A 16,650-nucleotide genomic window follows, 5' to 3' on the forward strand; every position below is an offset into this window, starting at 1 on the left:
CAACTGGTGGCCAGTAAGTGCTCAGAGCCCATACCTCCACTCCAGTCTCAGAGTGACCACTCTGCAGCAGAGACCCTCAAAACCTCCAAAACCTATGGGAGGCAGGGGGGAGAACATGACTCATCATAGGCAGAACACTAAGGGGAGACAAGCTCTGTTTCCTCCCCTAAAAGCAGAGGGCCAAAAGCCCTCCTTGGGTCTTGCAGTAGCTGTGGAGGTAGCAGCAGGGCAGGATGCCCAGCCCCAGATAGGTGTATTACTCCTACCCCAATCTGCTCTTCAGCAGTAGTCTAGCCCAGGACAATTGCCAATACACAAGCATCTCCCCCAGAGAAAACCCCAGAAGGAAAAGATGCAGCAGTCTGTTTAACAAATACTGACTCTTTTCCATAAACATCGTTGGAAAACAGGCCCCAGATTTTAATACAAAAATGTTCCTTTGACCTGTAACTCTGTGTTGTCAGGAGAGCAGAGGCATGCCCCTTCTCTGTGCCAACATTCTCCTCTCCTTACAGTGTATCCCTTGGCTGCTGCTGGGGAGCACAACCCTGAAGAGAGCCACAGGTACAGAAGTCTGTCCTACAGAGCTATGTATTAAAGAGGGGTCCCAGTGAAGCACAGAGGGCAGAACAGTAGGCTGCATCCTAGCCTCACACCACTGCATCCTAGACAAGTGAGGTTCCTCAGGCCATTGCTTCTACAAGCCCCATGAGGCTGCATCTTCTCTCTGGGCAGCCTAGCAGCTCAGGCCTTTCCCCCATGAGAGGCAGGGAGGCAGAAGGAGGGGGCTGGGAGAAGGATAGCATAGATGTGTCTGCTCCCGGCAGAACCCCACACTCGGAGTTCAGACTTGGCTCTGTGTCCATCCGCAAAATCCAGAACTCGTCTTGCACTGGGTGAATCCCTTGTTGACAGCTGCTGGCTCAGCAGCTCCGGAGCTCTCCCACACGTGTGCAGGTTCTGCAGCTGGCCAGACAAAGGCATGTTTTTCAGCATCCTTCCCCAGCTGGGAGCCGTTTCATCTTCTCGCATCGAGTGAGCTCCCATCTTCCCTCCCCATGAAGTTTCAAAATCCAGCTGTGGAACTGCAATTCAATAACACAATGACTGAGGGATGTCTCTATGAGGGCATGTCCTCCCACAGTGAGGCTCACCAGCCTCAGTCACTCCCCTCTGCTCGCCAGGAACCCTCTCTACCTCCCCTGTCTTGCCACCCCCAGGGAGGTGTGGAGCGCTGACTCCCCATCTCACCTTTTCCAGGCTGGCCCTGTGTCCCACACTGATCAGCGTCATGCCTAGCTGAAGGCACACACGGTATAGTTCATGCTCCACCTCTTCTGTCAGGGCGCCAGTGGCTTCATCTAGCACTGAGAGAAAAGTTGTAAGCCCCACAAATCCTCTCCCAGCCAGTCATCTTCCCCTAGGCAAAAGAGCAGCAACTGCCAAGAACACCTCACATATTAACCAGAGTTCACCAAGAGCATCTGCAGAATGCAAGTGAGAAGCCTGAGGACTCTGTTTTTCCTCTGGCACAACTGGTGTCAGTCAACTGCCTTCCCCACAAGTCCTCAAATCCACCTGAACAGTGCCGTTCACCTCATTCCTCTCCCTCAACAGTTTCCAGCCACTGCCTCATCCCCACCACTGTGAAAGCCAAGACGTGACCTTCTCAAGGCAGGCCATGTGCCAGAGCACCGGGCTGAGCAGCCTGTGCACACCTCTGGCCCACATCCCACCTGGAGCACCCAGGTGAGGCACCTTCCTGTCAATTAAGGGTAAATACTACAGATCTGGAGCAGAAAAATGCAATTTGGTTTACATAATCTCTACACAGTTTGCAATCCACAGGTTCCTTCTACCCAGACAGCACTGAGCCATGCTGCAGGCTTCAGGGGAAGAGAGGTACCCACACCCACCCTAGCCCTCATGGCAAGTCCTCCAACATCCCCCAGCAGTCACTAGCAATCCAGGTGTGCAAAGGAATTAGCCCTATCCGCTAATAGGAGCTGCTTCTGTGATCTCTCAGGACCATTTCTCCCATTGCTCCTTTTCTTCTTTTGCAGTGTCACAGCTAAATTTCCCACATTGCTTCCACAACCCTACAGAGGTTCATGAGCTTCAGAGACAGCAGCTGACGCCATGCTCTCTAGCATGCATGCTTCTTTATGTGGCAACTGATGAGCATGCTGAAAGGGGGCTTCTTCAGGTGCCATCAGACCTGGACCAAGAACACTAATCACTAGTTCCCTAAGAAAAGAATGTCTTATATACAGCCTCTTGATTTATCACCTCCACACAGATAATTAAATATTTTCACCCCTGAATCCTCTGTGTGCTACGCTGCTAAAATAATGGCCAAGACAAAGCATGTTCCTAGCAAAGAAGGGATTTCATGAGCTGCCTCTGTACCAGCTTCTCTTTACACCAAAGGCCCTGCCTTCCCACTCCCCCTCTTTTCTTTTGCAGTCACTCACTCACCTGCATATTTTGGCTGGAGGTAGAAGAGCCGTGCAAATGAGAGCCTCTGCATCTCCCCTGGGGACAGGACATCATACCTACAAGCAGGTTCAAGATGCAAAATCTCCCTCAACAAAAAGCTTGTTTGCTGAAGAGCTTATCGTTGCTGTTAGCAGAGACTCCAGAAAGCTACTGTCCTTGTGTGTCCCTCGTGTCCCCCTCCATGCTGGGGCAGGTTCTGCACCCCTGTGCACAATCAGCTGCCTGCAGAGCAGCATGACTGGTGATTGTTAGCATTGATGCTTGGGGCATGAAGGCTTTGCCCCTGTATACTGCCCACCTCCCACAGGACATGGATGTTCATAAGTCCAGCAGCAATATGCACCTGCTTAGAAGTGTTCCCCACCCAGAGGGATCACCCAAATTCACACAGACAGCAAGCTCCCTTACCAGTTCCAGTCCACCTGCTCGTCCAGTCCTTCAGCCCTCTCCAGCAAATCAATCTGCAGAGAGCACACAGCAGATTTGTGATCACAGCCCCCAACCCTGTCAGCCCATGGCCCTGAGCATAACCACCCCCTTCCTGCTACTCTCTCTTTTCCTGCTTGAGCTGAAGTTGCTCCATATCCCTCCTCCTCTGCCTGTCCCATGGACAGTCCTGTCTCAGCTGCACACAAAGTCCTCCCATGTGTCCAGCACAAGGTCATGCTGTGCTGCAACAAAACCTTATCTCTTCTTCCCTTACTGGCAACAACAGGAAAGAAGGTAGCAGCACTACCGGGAACTCACCAGCCCAGCCAGCTCAAGGCATCGCACAATTCTCTCATCATCTGCAGGCCCTAGGGGAGAAAGCAGTAAAGTATAAGCAGAGACAATGCGTGCTGAGGCAACAGCAGCAAGGAGGGGTCAGTGAGGCAGGACAGAAGTACTGGAGGGTCTCCTGAGGTCCAGCGTAGCTGACTCAACCACTTAACTATACCAGGTCCTGAGCTTTGGCACAGGGTGCTCCCAAAGACTGACCTTCCTTAAAAATATCAACCATGCATGTGAGCAGCATGCCAGGAGGTAACTGGGCCCCACAGATATACCTAAAACTTGACTCAGTACATGGTCACAGACGGACACAGCCAGAACACAAGGATCCAGGCTTCAGTTGCCAAGACCCTGCCCACCAGCTGCTCTCTAATGGTGGACTGCCCACTGTACGCTGCAGGTGGTAGAGTCGTGGGAGCAGGGCTCAGGTGAACAAAACAATCTTATGTGGGGTGGGAAAAACCTCAAAGTGAACCAGCTGTGGAGCAGAACATACACATGAGCTGGTATAGTCGGCAGCTCTGGAAGCTGAGCGGAAGTGCTGTGCATTTGCCATGGACCTCTCTGAAGCTCCTGAAAAGCCACAACAGTAGCTGATGGCTACACTTACTCTCTGCAAGACTGTGACTCCCCAGTGTTTGAAAGCAGCATGTACCACTGCTTCACTCAGACAGAAACTTAAACATGGACATCTGTAAGCTGCAGCAGACCACGTGTGGTCAGCTTCGGAAGAGGGCAGGGGAGAGAAAGGATTCATGTAGTCTGACCTTGGCAGCACACAAGGCCGAGGAAAAAGAGGAACAGTGAAAGACGGAGCAGGATGGAAAATGAGATGAAGGCAAGCATAGCTTGCCCAAAGGCACGCTGTACCAGACAGATGTATCCCAACAGCAAGGTGCCTCAACATATATCACATCTAGCACAACGTGTAAAGCATGGCCAGCTTGTCCTCATTGCACCAAGAGAATATGTTCTTATCAAGAGAGTATGTTCCACCCCAAAAGGGAGAGAACACAGAGGGTAACAAAACCAAAACAGATGAGTACACCTAATGGGGCATGGTAGGGGAGAAGTTGCACTGGGTACAGGACAGGGAGCTGACACCACAGGGTTGGCTAATTGCTCTAATGAATTTCCACATACCTGAAACTGGATAGATTTCCTTCAGGGGATAGATCACCTGTTTAAGAGAGCAAAAGAAGCCACATCAGAGGGAGCTGGACACAGTCCACCAGAGACGCAACAGTGGTGCCATGAACTCAGGCATGAGGGAAGGAGCAGCTACAGGCATCCTCCCTCTTACAGGCCTTTCTGCAGCACACAGGTTCACAGGGCACAACCACAGCTGGGAGCAGAACTGGGGCCAAAGCAGAGGCAGCCCCTGGGCTCACCTGCTCACGAAGGCTTCCGTCGGTGAAGAAGGGCCGCTGCGGCAGGAACACCACTCCCCGGGGGCCAAAGCAGGTCAGCATCTTGATGCTCCCTGCACAGAAACACACTCATGCCAAGCCTGCAGTGCCAGCCAACATCTCCCCACCACCCTCTGTGCAGTCCTGCCCTGTAAAGTAGCCAACAAATCCCAGAAAAGTTATATTTGCTACACAGGGCAAAACAATGAGACCCAGAGCAGAGTATGCAATAGAGATGGGTGGCTTCAATGCATCAGTGACACATTCACCATCACAAGGTGGCACTGGACTCACAACCCCACACTGCCACTTTCCAAACTCAGGGCAGCCCTGGTTGAGAAAGAGAAGGCTGCAGCAAGCAGCAGTCCTTACCCCGCGTGCTCTCCCACAGTCCCCCAAGGACCCTCAGGAGAGATGTCTTCCCTGTGCCAGTGTTCCCCACAATCATCACGCTGTTTCCTTGTGAGATCCTGAGGCTCAGGTCCTTGATGAGCAGCTTGCCAGAGGATGGCACTGAGAGCGTCACTTGCTCCAGAAGGAAAGCTGTGTCCCTTGGCACTGGGTTCTCCCCAGAAAGGCTGCTGGGCCACCACCAAGACAAAGGAGGAGAGATCTGGGGTGACGATGCTGAGACTGGCAAAGATCAGGCACTTTAGACATCCTGTGCCTCTTTGACAGCAGCTCTGCCCCACACACCCCAGGAATGACAAATCGCAGTGAGCACTGCCTTCTCCAATCAACTGCGTGCAACAGGCTGCGACACCAAGGGCCACCTCCATCCTGTGACAGCCCCACACTCTGGCATGTAAGCTACAAGCCAGCCAGTTGCTGAGAGGAGACTCACCTGTCCAAATCCCAGCTGACTTTGGCTTCTGAGTAGTTAGCATTTTTTTTTCTGCCAAGGCTCAGCAAGGTCTCCTGCAGTTCACCAATCCTAGACAAACAAGAGGTTGCATGAATGCCAGGGACAACTCCAGCAGCCTCCTCACAATATCCAAACTTGTCCACACTTGCTCACAAGCAACTGCTTCTTATTTAATTAGTACAGACCTGGGCAGAGTCTTGTCCCACACTTCTCTTTCCTGCAGAGACCTGCCTGTAGAGAAGCTCACCTGTGTGTGTAGCCAGCTACATCAGTCATGGTGCTGGAGATATTTATGAGCTGGCTGAAGCAGCCAATGAGGTAGATGGAAACAAAGGCATTCTGGGGAGAAATCACATGCCAGAGCAAGGGTCAGCGCTGAGCTGGGGCACTGCCCCTTCCACCATGGCTGCAAGGAAGCAGCCAAGGAGTCCAGACATCTGGCCACATCAGCAGTCCCAGCAAGACAAAGGAGGGATGGAGAAGTCACCCAGGGCAGTGTGAGTGAAGATGACCATATTTGGAGGGAGTAGGACTTCCCTGCTCAGTACAGCGGTTTTTGCCAGGTGGACACATCTCCCGCCACCCAGGGATGGTGTTTGCAGAGTGCCTGCTGGCCAGCCACGGGCCCAGCACACTCACCCCATCTAAGCCACACAGATCCATTCCACCAGCCCTGCCCCAGCACCATACATGGCTCAGAGCTGGGTATCTCAGCCTGCAGTGCCCACTTAGCTATTTTTAGCTCTGCACTCTCTATCACAGCCCAGTTTTGAGTATCTGGGAATGAGTCAGGTCAGGAATGCGAATGCAAGCCAGCTCAGCCTCGCAGGTGGCCAGCCTCACCATGAGCAGAAGCCCAGTGCATAATCTGGACCCACAGCACTGCATGGACCCTATCCTCACCCACACTGCTGAAAGCCAGAGGCTTTCCAACCTCCCATTTTTTCAGATGCAGAGGCCTGAGCTAGGAAACACTTACATAGACATGCCCTTGAAGGCTCTTACCCCCAGGTTAATCATACACCAGCTGGCTCCAAGCTCCCACTTCAAAGCCACCATGGGCAGGGACAGTCTAACCTGAGGGTCAGTTGCTGCAGGTTATCCAGCCCCAATGCCACCAGCCCCAAATGAAACCTCCATCCTCAGTGCCTGCTCACCCACCACAATGGGGTCTGGGAGATCACCCCTTTGCTCACCTTGCTGACAAGGGCGCTGAGCTCTGTTGGACTCAGTTCACTGTAGACCCCAGTAAAGATGGGAATGGCAATGACCATGTAGCTCAGGATGCTACCCAAGTAGTCAAAGGTGTTGATCCCAACTGAGCAGAAGCACATTGAAAGAAGACAGTGAGTTAGGGTGGGAACCTCTTTCCCAGCCAGGCTCAAGTGCAGCCCATAAGCCTGGCCAGAGAAAGACCCATGGTCTTGCTTCAGCCCTTCAGGATACACCACAGCAGAAGAACCCATTTCACGGGACAGCACAAGCACCAGGGTGAAAATCCATTTGCTAAGCAAAGAGCACCTTGGGGCAAGCCCCTGAGCAGAGAAACCTCATCCAGACACACAGTTCATGAACCACCATGGGGCAAAAGCCACTCTGCCTGCTTGTTTCTACTCTTCAGGGGCCTGGCTGATTCACACGAAACAGGAGGGAGGGCAAAAAGGAAGCTCTGGGGCAAGATGGTTGGCCATGAAGTCTGTCTTGGAGCGTAGGACAGGCAGAAAGACTTAAGACCCCAAACTCCCACAGACACACCTGCATTCAGGGCTCTCCCTACCTTATGCTGCTCAGAAGCTCACTATGCTGGTGAGATCTGGAAGACCTGTCTTGATAGTGATCATTTAACCCCCAAACCTGGACCCAGTGACAATGGGAGAAGGGAGATTTTCAGGGGACAGCCATGCTCAAGGAACAGGCTCTGTAGGAAAGAAGTTTCCACTTCTCCCAACCACACAGTCTTCTCCTTCCTCAAAGTTCAAGCCCTTCCCTCTCTTCCTGGCCATTGAACACCTGCCCCACAAAAAGCAGATTCCTGCAGATTCCCCTTTTGGGGCTCATGTTCTCTGACTTAACTGGGTCCTCCACAACTTTGCTCTCTACAATGCTTTTTCACACCAGGATTCCCATTTAGGACTGCAAGAGGCACCCTCTGTTCACCCTCAGGGTTTTCATGCACCAGAAAGAGGTGGAAGAAGAAAACCCAGCACTGCTGCTCTAGCAGTAGGGTTCCCAAGCCTGTGGACCGCAACGGAGCTACCACATGTCCCACTTCACCCCCCAAACTCCCCACTCACTGTATAGCCACAGCTCCTTGCCTATCAGCTCCCTCTGGGACTGCAGAAGGCTCTGCAGCCTCCTATCCGTGCGCATGTGCTCCACTCGCCCGGCCCTGTAAAATAAGATTGCAACACGCCACAGACATTCTGGGAGCACCACAATGAGATCAAAGCATGGGCTTTAGGACTGAGGCTTGAAAAGAATGTGGCACCTTAGCCTCCAAGCAATAAACTCTTTGTTGAGCAGGAACTGAACAGCTAAAAGTGCGTTCCTGAAAAGCTTCACCAAGAAACTCCGTCTGAAACAAGCAACCCTGCAAATCTCTCCCAGAGCTGGTGATGCTGCTGTCACATACAGGAGGAGGAGATACAAGGCCAGACACGGTCAGTGAGGCCCCAGCCTGGAGCAATGCACACCCAAGGTCAAACACACTTTCCAAGCTGAGCCTGGTGGAAAAGAGGGACAGCACTGCTACACAGCCAGAACCAGAAAGGAAAGGGCGGAGGCAAGTGCAGGAGGTGACTGCCAGTCCATACCACCTGCACAGCCAGCAGCCCCAGTCCACCTCCTCCTGCTCCCCACCCCACAGGAGTGGGACACAAACAAGCTGCAAGCAGTGCAGCCCCAGAGCTGGTGACCTCAGCCCTACAGCGCCCGCCCACCCCCACCCCCCACTTTCCCAGGGTTATCTCTGCAGGCATTTGGGGGTCACCCACCACCCGAGCTAGCAGTAATGCTCCCACAGCCAGGCTGAGCCAGTACCAAGGAGGCACATCTCAGCTCTAAACCACCACCTTCAGCAAGCATGACAGCTCCTTCTGCTCCTTCGCAAGGGCTGGGCTGCCCTCAGGTGGCAAAATGCAGAGAGCGCTCCATATCTCATTCCAGACTCCCACCTGCCGCGGCAGCTATTACCCCTGCCAACCAACTCATGCTTGTGCCCGGCACACACCCACGCTCCCATCATAGTCTGCACAACTGCAGAGTCACTAGAGCCCAAGCAGATAGGACCGAACGCTGCACATAAAAATACAAATTAAGATTTTTGAAGAGTCTCAGTTCTAATTATTCTTGGTTCATAGAAAAATACATTTTCTTTCTCAAAAATACATCTGGCTAGAATTCAATTTGGCATTACTGCCCTACAACCCATCTCATGTAACTACTGAGCTGAGGACTTTGCTGATGAGTATTCAGAAATGACAAAGCCTTGGACACATGGAGTTAAGGATGAGGAAGGCACTGGGGACCAGAGCTATTATTTCTTTTGCAGATGAGAGATCGCTATATTGGTTTTGGCTTTTCCTCCCATTCAGTCACTTTTAAAGTAAGTTTGCCAAAGGCTTAGAAACCAAAGAAGTAAAAAGGTGACAGTGCTCAGGTTTTTCTTCCTTTACCAAATCAATGGTTAGGTAGGTGCAAGAGGACAAGTTCTAACAGCTTCTACAAGCTAGAGAAGTCCTGCAGTCAAAACCAGCCACTTGCCATGTGCTCCTCCTCTTGCAGGATTTTAAAAGGTTGCATTCCTAGAAAATGTCTTTGTTTTTAATTAAGATTTATATCATGAAAATTCCTGGTTTTGTACAATTTGAATAAATTCTAGTTTCCTATCACGTGAAGCTTTTCTACTAATGAATTGTACTGAAGTAAGACACACTGTTTTCTGGTATAATAGTTCACTTTCCATTTTCTACTTAGTAATTGAATAAAAAACTTCAAAATTTTGAGGAAAAGTACTGCAGCTTAAATAAATGCATGTAATTAGAGTATCTTCTCCATTAAGAAAAATTATCATCAACCGATAAGAATCAACTAGTCCACAAAGAAATAACTCAAACTTGCCAATGCAAACCAAGATTGATTTCAGTTATTTACATCAGTTTCACACCTGTCAATATAAATCTTTATGAAATTGGTGATTTTGAATCAAACCACTTTGGGGACAGTATCACAACAGTTGAAATGCTCAGTCAGTACAGCATGAAGGAACCAAATACAGATCACAAGCAGGTAAGACCAGAGGCAGGACAGCTACCGCATGCTTTAATTCCTGGTGAAATCGCGCTTCTTCAATGTAAAGGGCAAAGGCAGACATGTGACAAGAGAGGTGCAACAACCTCCTGTCACTGACCAGGCACCCCAACACAAGCTACAGTAAAATCGTGGCCCTCTTCCTGGGTTCTAGCCATTTCTGTGAAACATCTTAAAGGCTCCAAGCAGCAGTTCAACAGGCTTCATGGCATCACTAAGTGGGGAGGTGCTGCCAGGCTCCCGACTGTGTGCTCAGCTCTGAGGTAAATGGCACTGAGCAAATTCAGAGAGTAGCAGTACGGTGTTGGGAGGGTCAGGGCACAGGCTGACCTGGAGGAGCAAGCAGAGGTAAGGAGGCCAGGCAACAGCTAGCATAGCCACAGAAGACACACAGGCTGGCAGCAGCAGGATGTGGCCAGAAGTAACCTGCAACAAGTCCCTGGGGGAACATCCTGACAAGACATAATGAGACCTTGAGCAATATTCCAGGTAAGGATCTGGTAAAACATCAGCAATGGTCTCTAAGCCAGCACCAAATCTGTATCAGGCCTCTGGGGATGTTAGAAGGGAGGCAGAGAAAAAATAGTTGTCTCCACCTGCTGTGGCGTATTTCTGCAGATGATGCACAGAATGCAAAGGAGAAGAGAGTGTCAGGCTGTATGACACTGCAGCAAGGTAGAGGGGACAAAGCTCCAACTGCAGCAACAGGACTTGGACTCCTCTGGGATACATAAATACAACAAGGATGCCCTGAACTGGGAGGATCCTTACAAGGACGTAAAGAAATGAATGCTACTAACCTGTAGAAGGCAGCTGGTTCCGCATTGACACGAATCTGCATGTGCTTGAACCTGGACAACCCAGAAAAAAAATCATCAGGATTGTGCACAAATGCCCAGTGAATTATGTAGCCAACATCCTTGCTAGAGGAAACTTGTCTTACATCTGTCAGAGCACTGATCTGAGGCATCTCTTGACAGAAATACTTGATAGGCTCAAAAAGGCACCACAGATCAAGGCTTAGCACAAGGTGACATCTTTCTGGGCCAGCTCAGTGGCACATTTGTTTGATATCCCGCTGTCTGTGCCCATCTTCTCAGCCCTTGGGCTTCCCATGTACCAGCCCAGCATCTCCACCATACAGGATCACGACAATCAACTGCCCTGGGTCTGGACTCCCTGTGTCACACCAGCTTCTGCTGCTGTTTCTGGATGCCCCAAGCCCCAGGGAAAGCTGGAAAGCCCCTGCCACACACCCAGCCAACCCTGCAGGGGAAGGGGAAGAGATGAGTTACAAGGCATATGGAAAGACTGTGCTGTTTTAGGCATTTCATGAAGGTGGTGGTGTAGCAAAAACACGATTTCTGTCAGAGACTGAACCAGGAGACAACCAAGGGCACTGCCTGCCATGACACAGGGCAGTGAAAGGGGTGGCAGGAACTCAGTACACAGACTTCGGGGCAGCACTGTGCAGGTAGGTTTCTCTGAGCGTGAGGAAAGCCACGGACAAGAGTAGCTGCGCACACAGCACTGAACAGGGACAAAAATGCAGCTTTTGCAGGAGCTGCCAAGAGACAGTGAAAGCTGTTGTGCTGGGACTCACCTGAAATCGCCTTCCAGTTTTTCCTGCTGCACAAGTTTAGACACAATCGGGCTCATCAATACCTTATTGACGATCGTCCCAATAATGAAATACCCAAAGATGCTCACCGGGCCTAGCCAGCCTGTGCTACAGAGGAGGGAAAAAAGAGGTCAGCTAATAGTCCAAACAAAAGGACACCCGAGCACCCTTGGGCTCAAGCAGTTAGAGCCCTCAGTTGTCACCTTTCTTGGCTTTCACAGAGGTTTGGGGGCCAGCCCTGTGCACCCAGCATCCCCAAGGTAGAATTCCCTCTGGAGTGCAGAGACCACCCACCCACATGTACAAGCATCTCTCTGGGGAGTTGTAATGTGTGTGCCAGGCTCCAAAAAAGAGAATAAGAGGTGTGAAAGCAGGATCAGGATGGGTCTTTACCTGTGGAAGCACTGGTATGTGTAGTAGGCCAGCGTGAAGGGAGAGATGATGAGCTTGCTGGCCATGGAGCTGAGCTGCCTGCAGAACCTCTCCACATCCTGGCTGATGCGCTGGTCCCTGCGCAACGCAAAGAGCCATTGACAGTGTCAAAGCCCAGGAGCAAGAACCAGTACTAACTCCCTAACAGGGCACAAGCCAGGCTGTTTCATTGCCTGAACTTAGGATAGGGTGCAAGTAAACAACCCCGCCTGGGAGGGTCCTGCAACTGTGACTCCTGTTCCCCCACAGGACAATTTCCATAGAAATTCTCAGCAGGACTCAGCCAAGGGCCTTCCAGCCACCCAGGAAGAACAGCTCCTGCTGTTACTTTCACCCCATTCCTTGTATTAACCCCTTGTTCCACTTTCAACAACACTGTCCAACTCTGTGCTAAAGGCCTCTACATCCTTGTCCTTTACTCCTCTCCTGGACTCACCCCTGTACTACCAAAAACTACTGACTGTCCCCCAAAGCTTCAGTACTGGTCCTGCATCTCAGGCACCAGGGCTACTAGGACTGGCTAGGGTACAGGCCAGGCCTTCGCCAGCAAACACTTCCATCAAAGCCACCCTTCCACAGCAGCTGGTCCCTTCACTCTGCATGGAGTGCCCCTTTGCTACAAGGAGGAATGTGCTTCCAACCACCCCCATCCCACAAGAGCAGGCAGAAGCGCACCAAGCTTCCTTGTCCCATCGGCAGCAGGCACGTGGGTGACAGACCCTCAAGTCCCATCCATCCCACTGCTGCACAGGAGTTGCACTTGGGGTAACTCAAAAGGATTTCAGCATATTTACTTCCTCGGCACCTAACCTGTCCAGAGCACATGGATGAGGGCTTCAGTCTGATGCACTAAGCACAGGTGGAAAGGCCATGACTGCAAATGCTGGAGTCCAGAGAAGAGCAAGGCTGGACTCCTGCTTAGCCATCAGTGCAGGTACACTCACAAGGACATTCATCTCTCAACTATTCTGCAGTCCTGGAACAGCAATGGATTTAATTTTGGGGCAGCTCTCACCCTGACTGACCTTACAGTCATTATTTTTCCTTTTCCTCAGACTGTAATTGTTCCCATAGTTACCATTTAAGACACACTATAGACTCAAGGCAGGATATTGCTTTTTCCAAGCTATTAAGCAATGTGTAATGATAACACATAAACAACAACTCAAATGCCCTGCTAGGCGCTGCAAGTGTTTGTATGCCACTCAGAACCCACTCTTCGTTCCTTCTATATGGATGACACCGTGCAACTAACTCTCAGTTTGGTTTGCACTTCATTGCTCTAGTTCATTCTCTAAGTACCCAGTGCAGAGAAAAAATTCTCATCAAGGAATTGCAAGATAAAGAGAATTTTTGTAGTGGCACCAAAAAAGATACCAAACAATAAGATTCGATGTTTGAGCAGAAGCAAGGTGGTAATGAAAAATACTTCGCAGCAATCCCACACATTCAGTCTTCTAAGGTCAGGAGAGCTGGCTCTATTGCTGCGGAGCAGACCGACCCAGTTATCTCATGCATTGCACTGCACAATTGAACACATGCCCTGGTTAAAAATAAACCTGAGCAGGATAGTCAGGTGGTGAGGGGCCTCTGTTCTTGCCTTCCCCCCACCCCACCAAAGGAAAAGGCAGGCATGCAGGAGCTTCTGGCCATGGCCAGCGTGCCTGGGAAGCACTGCATGCGTTGGTGACAGGCACAGCTTTTTGACCTCTCCTTGCAACTCCATACCACTGCAAAACACTATCAGAAATGAACATTTAAAGAGGGTGGGAGTAACCCCGACAGCAGCTGGACACCGCATCAGCATGATGAAACTGTGATTTCATGTTTGGCAGTAGGGCTGTTTAACCCTTTCCTTGCTTACTGCTCCCCCTGTGCACAGCTGGTTGCTATTGCTTGGGCTGTCTCCTAGCACTGGGCCAGCAGAACCATCCAGGGAATGGGTCTGGCTGAAAACCGACACAGACAAAAACACTGAGATACCCAGCACGATTTCACTGTGCAGCCACACAAACTACCACACTGTGCAATGAAGGGGCAAGGACAGGCAGCCAGGAGCACCGGGCAGCAGAAGCACAGAGGCTGCTTTGTTTCCTTGAGGCCACCACTATTAGCAATAGTTAGCAGTCCCTGCAACACAGCCATTTCTCACAGGGACCCCAGGCTTGGTCTCCTCTGGTGCCATCAATGTGAGAGATGGCACCAGTGCAGCGACTAGAGATGAGGGGTGCTCCCTCCAGGGGAAGAGAGCTTGGGGCCTCAAAACAACTGAATAAAGCCACACATTTGGAAAAAGTTATCCCCTGGTTTCTAGTTTTTCAGCAAGTGTTTTAATAATAACTTAATTAAGCTCTGGAGGGGAAAAAAAAAGCCTTTACCTCTCACATGATATCTAATGTGGGATCTTTAAATCTTCAAAGTGGATAACTACAACAGCAGTGTCCTGTGTGCAAGGACAGGCTGGAAGGCCAGAGTCAGCAGGCGGTTGTAAGGAAGGGAGGTGTTTGACCTTTGCTGCACAGCCCAGGCAGGTGAGCAGCTCTGCAGTAAGCAGGACAGTGTATGAAGCAAACAGGAACGGAGATGTCAGCATTGGCTGGGATAAGCAAGGAGGAACTGAACACCCCTCTCATATTTCAAGCCACACCTCACATTTCCTTCTAGGAACAGGAAAGGGGAAATGCAGCCCTCATACAGTGCAAAACAAAGCGCTTTCTGGATATGGCTCTCACGGGTTATCAAAACCACTAAAAACCCAACTAAACAAAATTGTATTCAGCTGGAGACTGGTGTCTGAGTTCAAACAGAACAACAGGGACTGTCCTAATGCCCTGGCTGCATGAAGGCCAAGGACAGGCAGTGCTCTCTGACTACAGCCAGGCCCTTTGCAACGTCACACTGCGTGCCAAGGGTTGAGTTTGCAGACAGTATATTTTATAGCAGCACTAGATCCCTGTTCTGGCGGGCCTCCATTTTCCTCGCAACAGAAACGTCCTACCCCTAAAGCCATCATGACCAGCAGTCACGGGAGTTTCCAGCCACAGGTACCACCTCCCACCCAAGGCAGATGTGGGTATTTGTGCCTAGATGGCAAAAGCTTCCAGGGTTCAAGCCCCTACCCAGGGACACAGAGAAGTCAGGAAAAGGCACGGAGCAGCCCACAGGAAGCCAAGCAAGAGGCTGAGAGAAGCCACAGGCAGCCTACGGGTTATCGATGTCCTCGCGCAGCACGTGCAGGTTGTAGTAGACCTGGCCCTGGAAGTAGCAGCTGTGGAGGTATTCAGTGAGGGATTTCCTCCAGCTCACGTACATCATGTTGCAGATAAACTGGTCAAAGCTTTTTAGCTGGAATAAAGGCAGAGACAGACAGGAAGAGATAAGTGAGAAGAACAAGGATTTCCCAAAATGAAATAAAAACCAACAGTTTGTACCAGTGATCTGTCCCACACATAGCTACTTACCAGGGCAAGGGCAGACCTAGACCCTTTGTCGCCAGAATCACGCCAAGAGCCACGGGAAGCATTCCCCTCTCCTCCCCTCCCAAGACACGGGAGCCTCCGGCCTGTCTTACCATGGAGTTCAGCACGATCAGGGTGAGGGCAACAGCAGTCAGTGTTTTGAAGCCGGAGAGGTCCTTGTTCCCGAGGACCTCGTAGTACTGGCTGGGGATGATGCCGACCTGGTAAATAACCAGCTGCTCTGGAGGAAAGAGGCGAGCACGGGAAGGAAATGAAGGACAGTGGTAACACGGCAAAGGCGTGGGGAGCACGGGGGAACGGGGAGCAGGCGCGGGGAGCAGCCCCCCGCCCCACCACCCCAGCCTCACCCAGCAAGGCGACACAGAGCAGCGTCAGGAACATCAGGACGCCCGGGGAGGGCCACCCCGGGAAGAGGACAGCCTGCAGCCGCAGGAAGCGCCGCCAGAACAGCCCGTCCAGCTGCGCGGGGGGATGCCTGCAACGGAGGGGGACGCGGGGACGACGGTGAGCTCTCGGGGGTGCCCACCTCCCCTCCCCTCCCCTCCACCCCGCCGGGACCCCGGCCGCGGAGGAACCCCCAGTCCAGCCCAGCCCAGCCCAGCCTCTCCTCACCGGCCCCCCGCCCGGGCGCTGCCTCCCGCCATCAGCGCGCGGCCGGACCCGCCCAGGCAAGAGGTCCCGCCCCCCCGGGCGCTACAACATGAATATTCATCACCTCTCCTCGCCGTCCATGAGGCCCGCGCCGCCCGCCCGGGCAGGGGCGGCCGCCGCCGTGCCGCCCAGCGCTTCCGACTGCGGCGTCACCATAGAGACCCCGCCCGCCAGCGCCGCCTCTCCCCGCCCGGCGACCGGGAGGGAGCGCCCCCTGGCGAGGCGCCGCGCTGCCCGCGGGCCATAGCGCCCCCTGCCGGCGCCGGGAGGGAAGGGAGGGGGAGCAGTCGGGCTGCCCGGCCCTGCGGCCTCCTCCCGGTCCCCGGGGCTGCGGGGTGTGCTCGCGTCCCTCATCGCCCCCTCGCCGCCTGCCTGCCGCCTCTTCTCCTGAGGGAGGAGCCCACTTGTCACAGGGGACACGGGAGGGGAGGGGCGGGGCCGATTCCAGCCCCTCTTGCTTATTTTGGGGCAGGCAGCAAAGTTTCGGGTTGCTCTAAAAGGACACACAACTTGTGGTGGCCGCTGTCTGCAGGGGACTTCTCAAGCAGGGACCTCAGGATAAGGCAGCGATCCCCGGCGTGGTGGTGACCGGCGGCGTGAGCTCCCCGCTTTCCT

The 16,650-nt window shown here is 52.4% G+C and overlaps 1 protein-coding gene across 5 annotated transcripts; it reads right to left on the reverse strand.

Annotated features, from left to right (window-relative positions):
* Nucleotides 1–395: 395 nt before the first annotated feature.
* On the reverse strand, nt 396–16,425 carry ABCD4 (ATP binding cassette subfamily D member 4). Of its 5 annotated transcripts, none has more exons than XM_064460366.1 (19): nt 16,100–16,425; nt 15,732–15,859; nt 15,477–15,604; nt 15,111–15,250; nt 11,867–11,983; nt 11,456–11,581; nt 10,653–10,703; nt 7,839–7,933; nt 6,741–6,862; nt 5,792–5,883; nt 5,524–5,613; nt 5,052–5,257; nt 4,662–4,753; nt 4,414–4,450; nt 3,247–3,296; nt 2,908–2,960; nt 2,479–2,555; nt 1,252–1,367; nt 396–1,085 (listed from the first exon to the last, which is right to left on the reverse strand). In XM_064460366.1, exons 1-19 carry the CDS (start codon nt 16,387–16,389, stop codon nt 990–992), a joined length of 2,106 nt encoding a protein of 701 aa, XP_064316436.1. In that variant the 5' UTR covers nt 16,390–16,425; the 3' UTR covers nt 396–989. The 5 variants fall into 5 exon arrangements, 4 of the variants coding, with proteins under 4 accessions (XP_064316436.1, XP_064316437.1, XP_064316438.1 ...); XM_064460367.1 differs by lacking the exon at nt 16,100–16,425 and adding an exon at nt 15,997–16,062; XM_064460368.1 differs by lacking the exon at nt 16,100–16,425 and having other exon boundaries at nt 15,477–15,599; nt 15,732–15,860.
* Between the last annotated feature and the right edge of the window lie 225 nt (nt 16,426–16,650).

This window comes from Phalacrocorax carbo, chromosome 9 (assembly GCF_963921805.1).
Source record: "Phalacrocorax carbo chromosome 9, bPhaCar2.1, whole genome shotgun sequence".
In the NCBI taxonomy this organism is placed as follows: domain Eukaryota; kingdom Metazoa; phylum Chordata; class Aves; order Suliformes; family Phalacrocoracidae; genus Phalacrocorax; species Phalacrocorax carbo.

Coding starts and splice junctions, on each gene's coding strand:
- ABCD4 (XM_064460366.1), bottom strand. CDS start 16,389: ATGAGGGACGCGAGCACACCCCGCAGCCCCGGGGACCGGGAGGAGGCC. Junction 11,582..11,866: donor ACATACCAGTGCTTCCACAG/GTAAAGACCCAT, acceptor CCTCCTCTGTAG/CACAGGCTGGCTAGGCCCGG. Junction 5,614..5,791: donor GTAGCTGGCTACACACACAG/GTGAGCTTCTCT, acceptor TTGTTTGTCTAG/GATTGGTGAACTGCAGGAGA.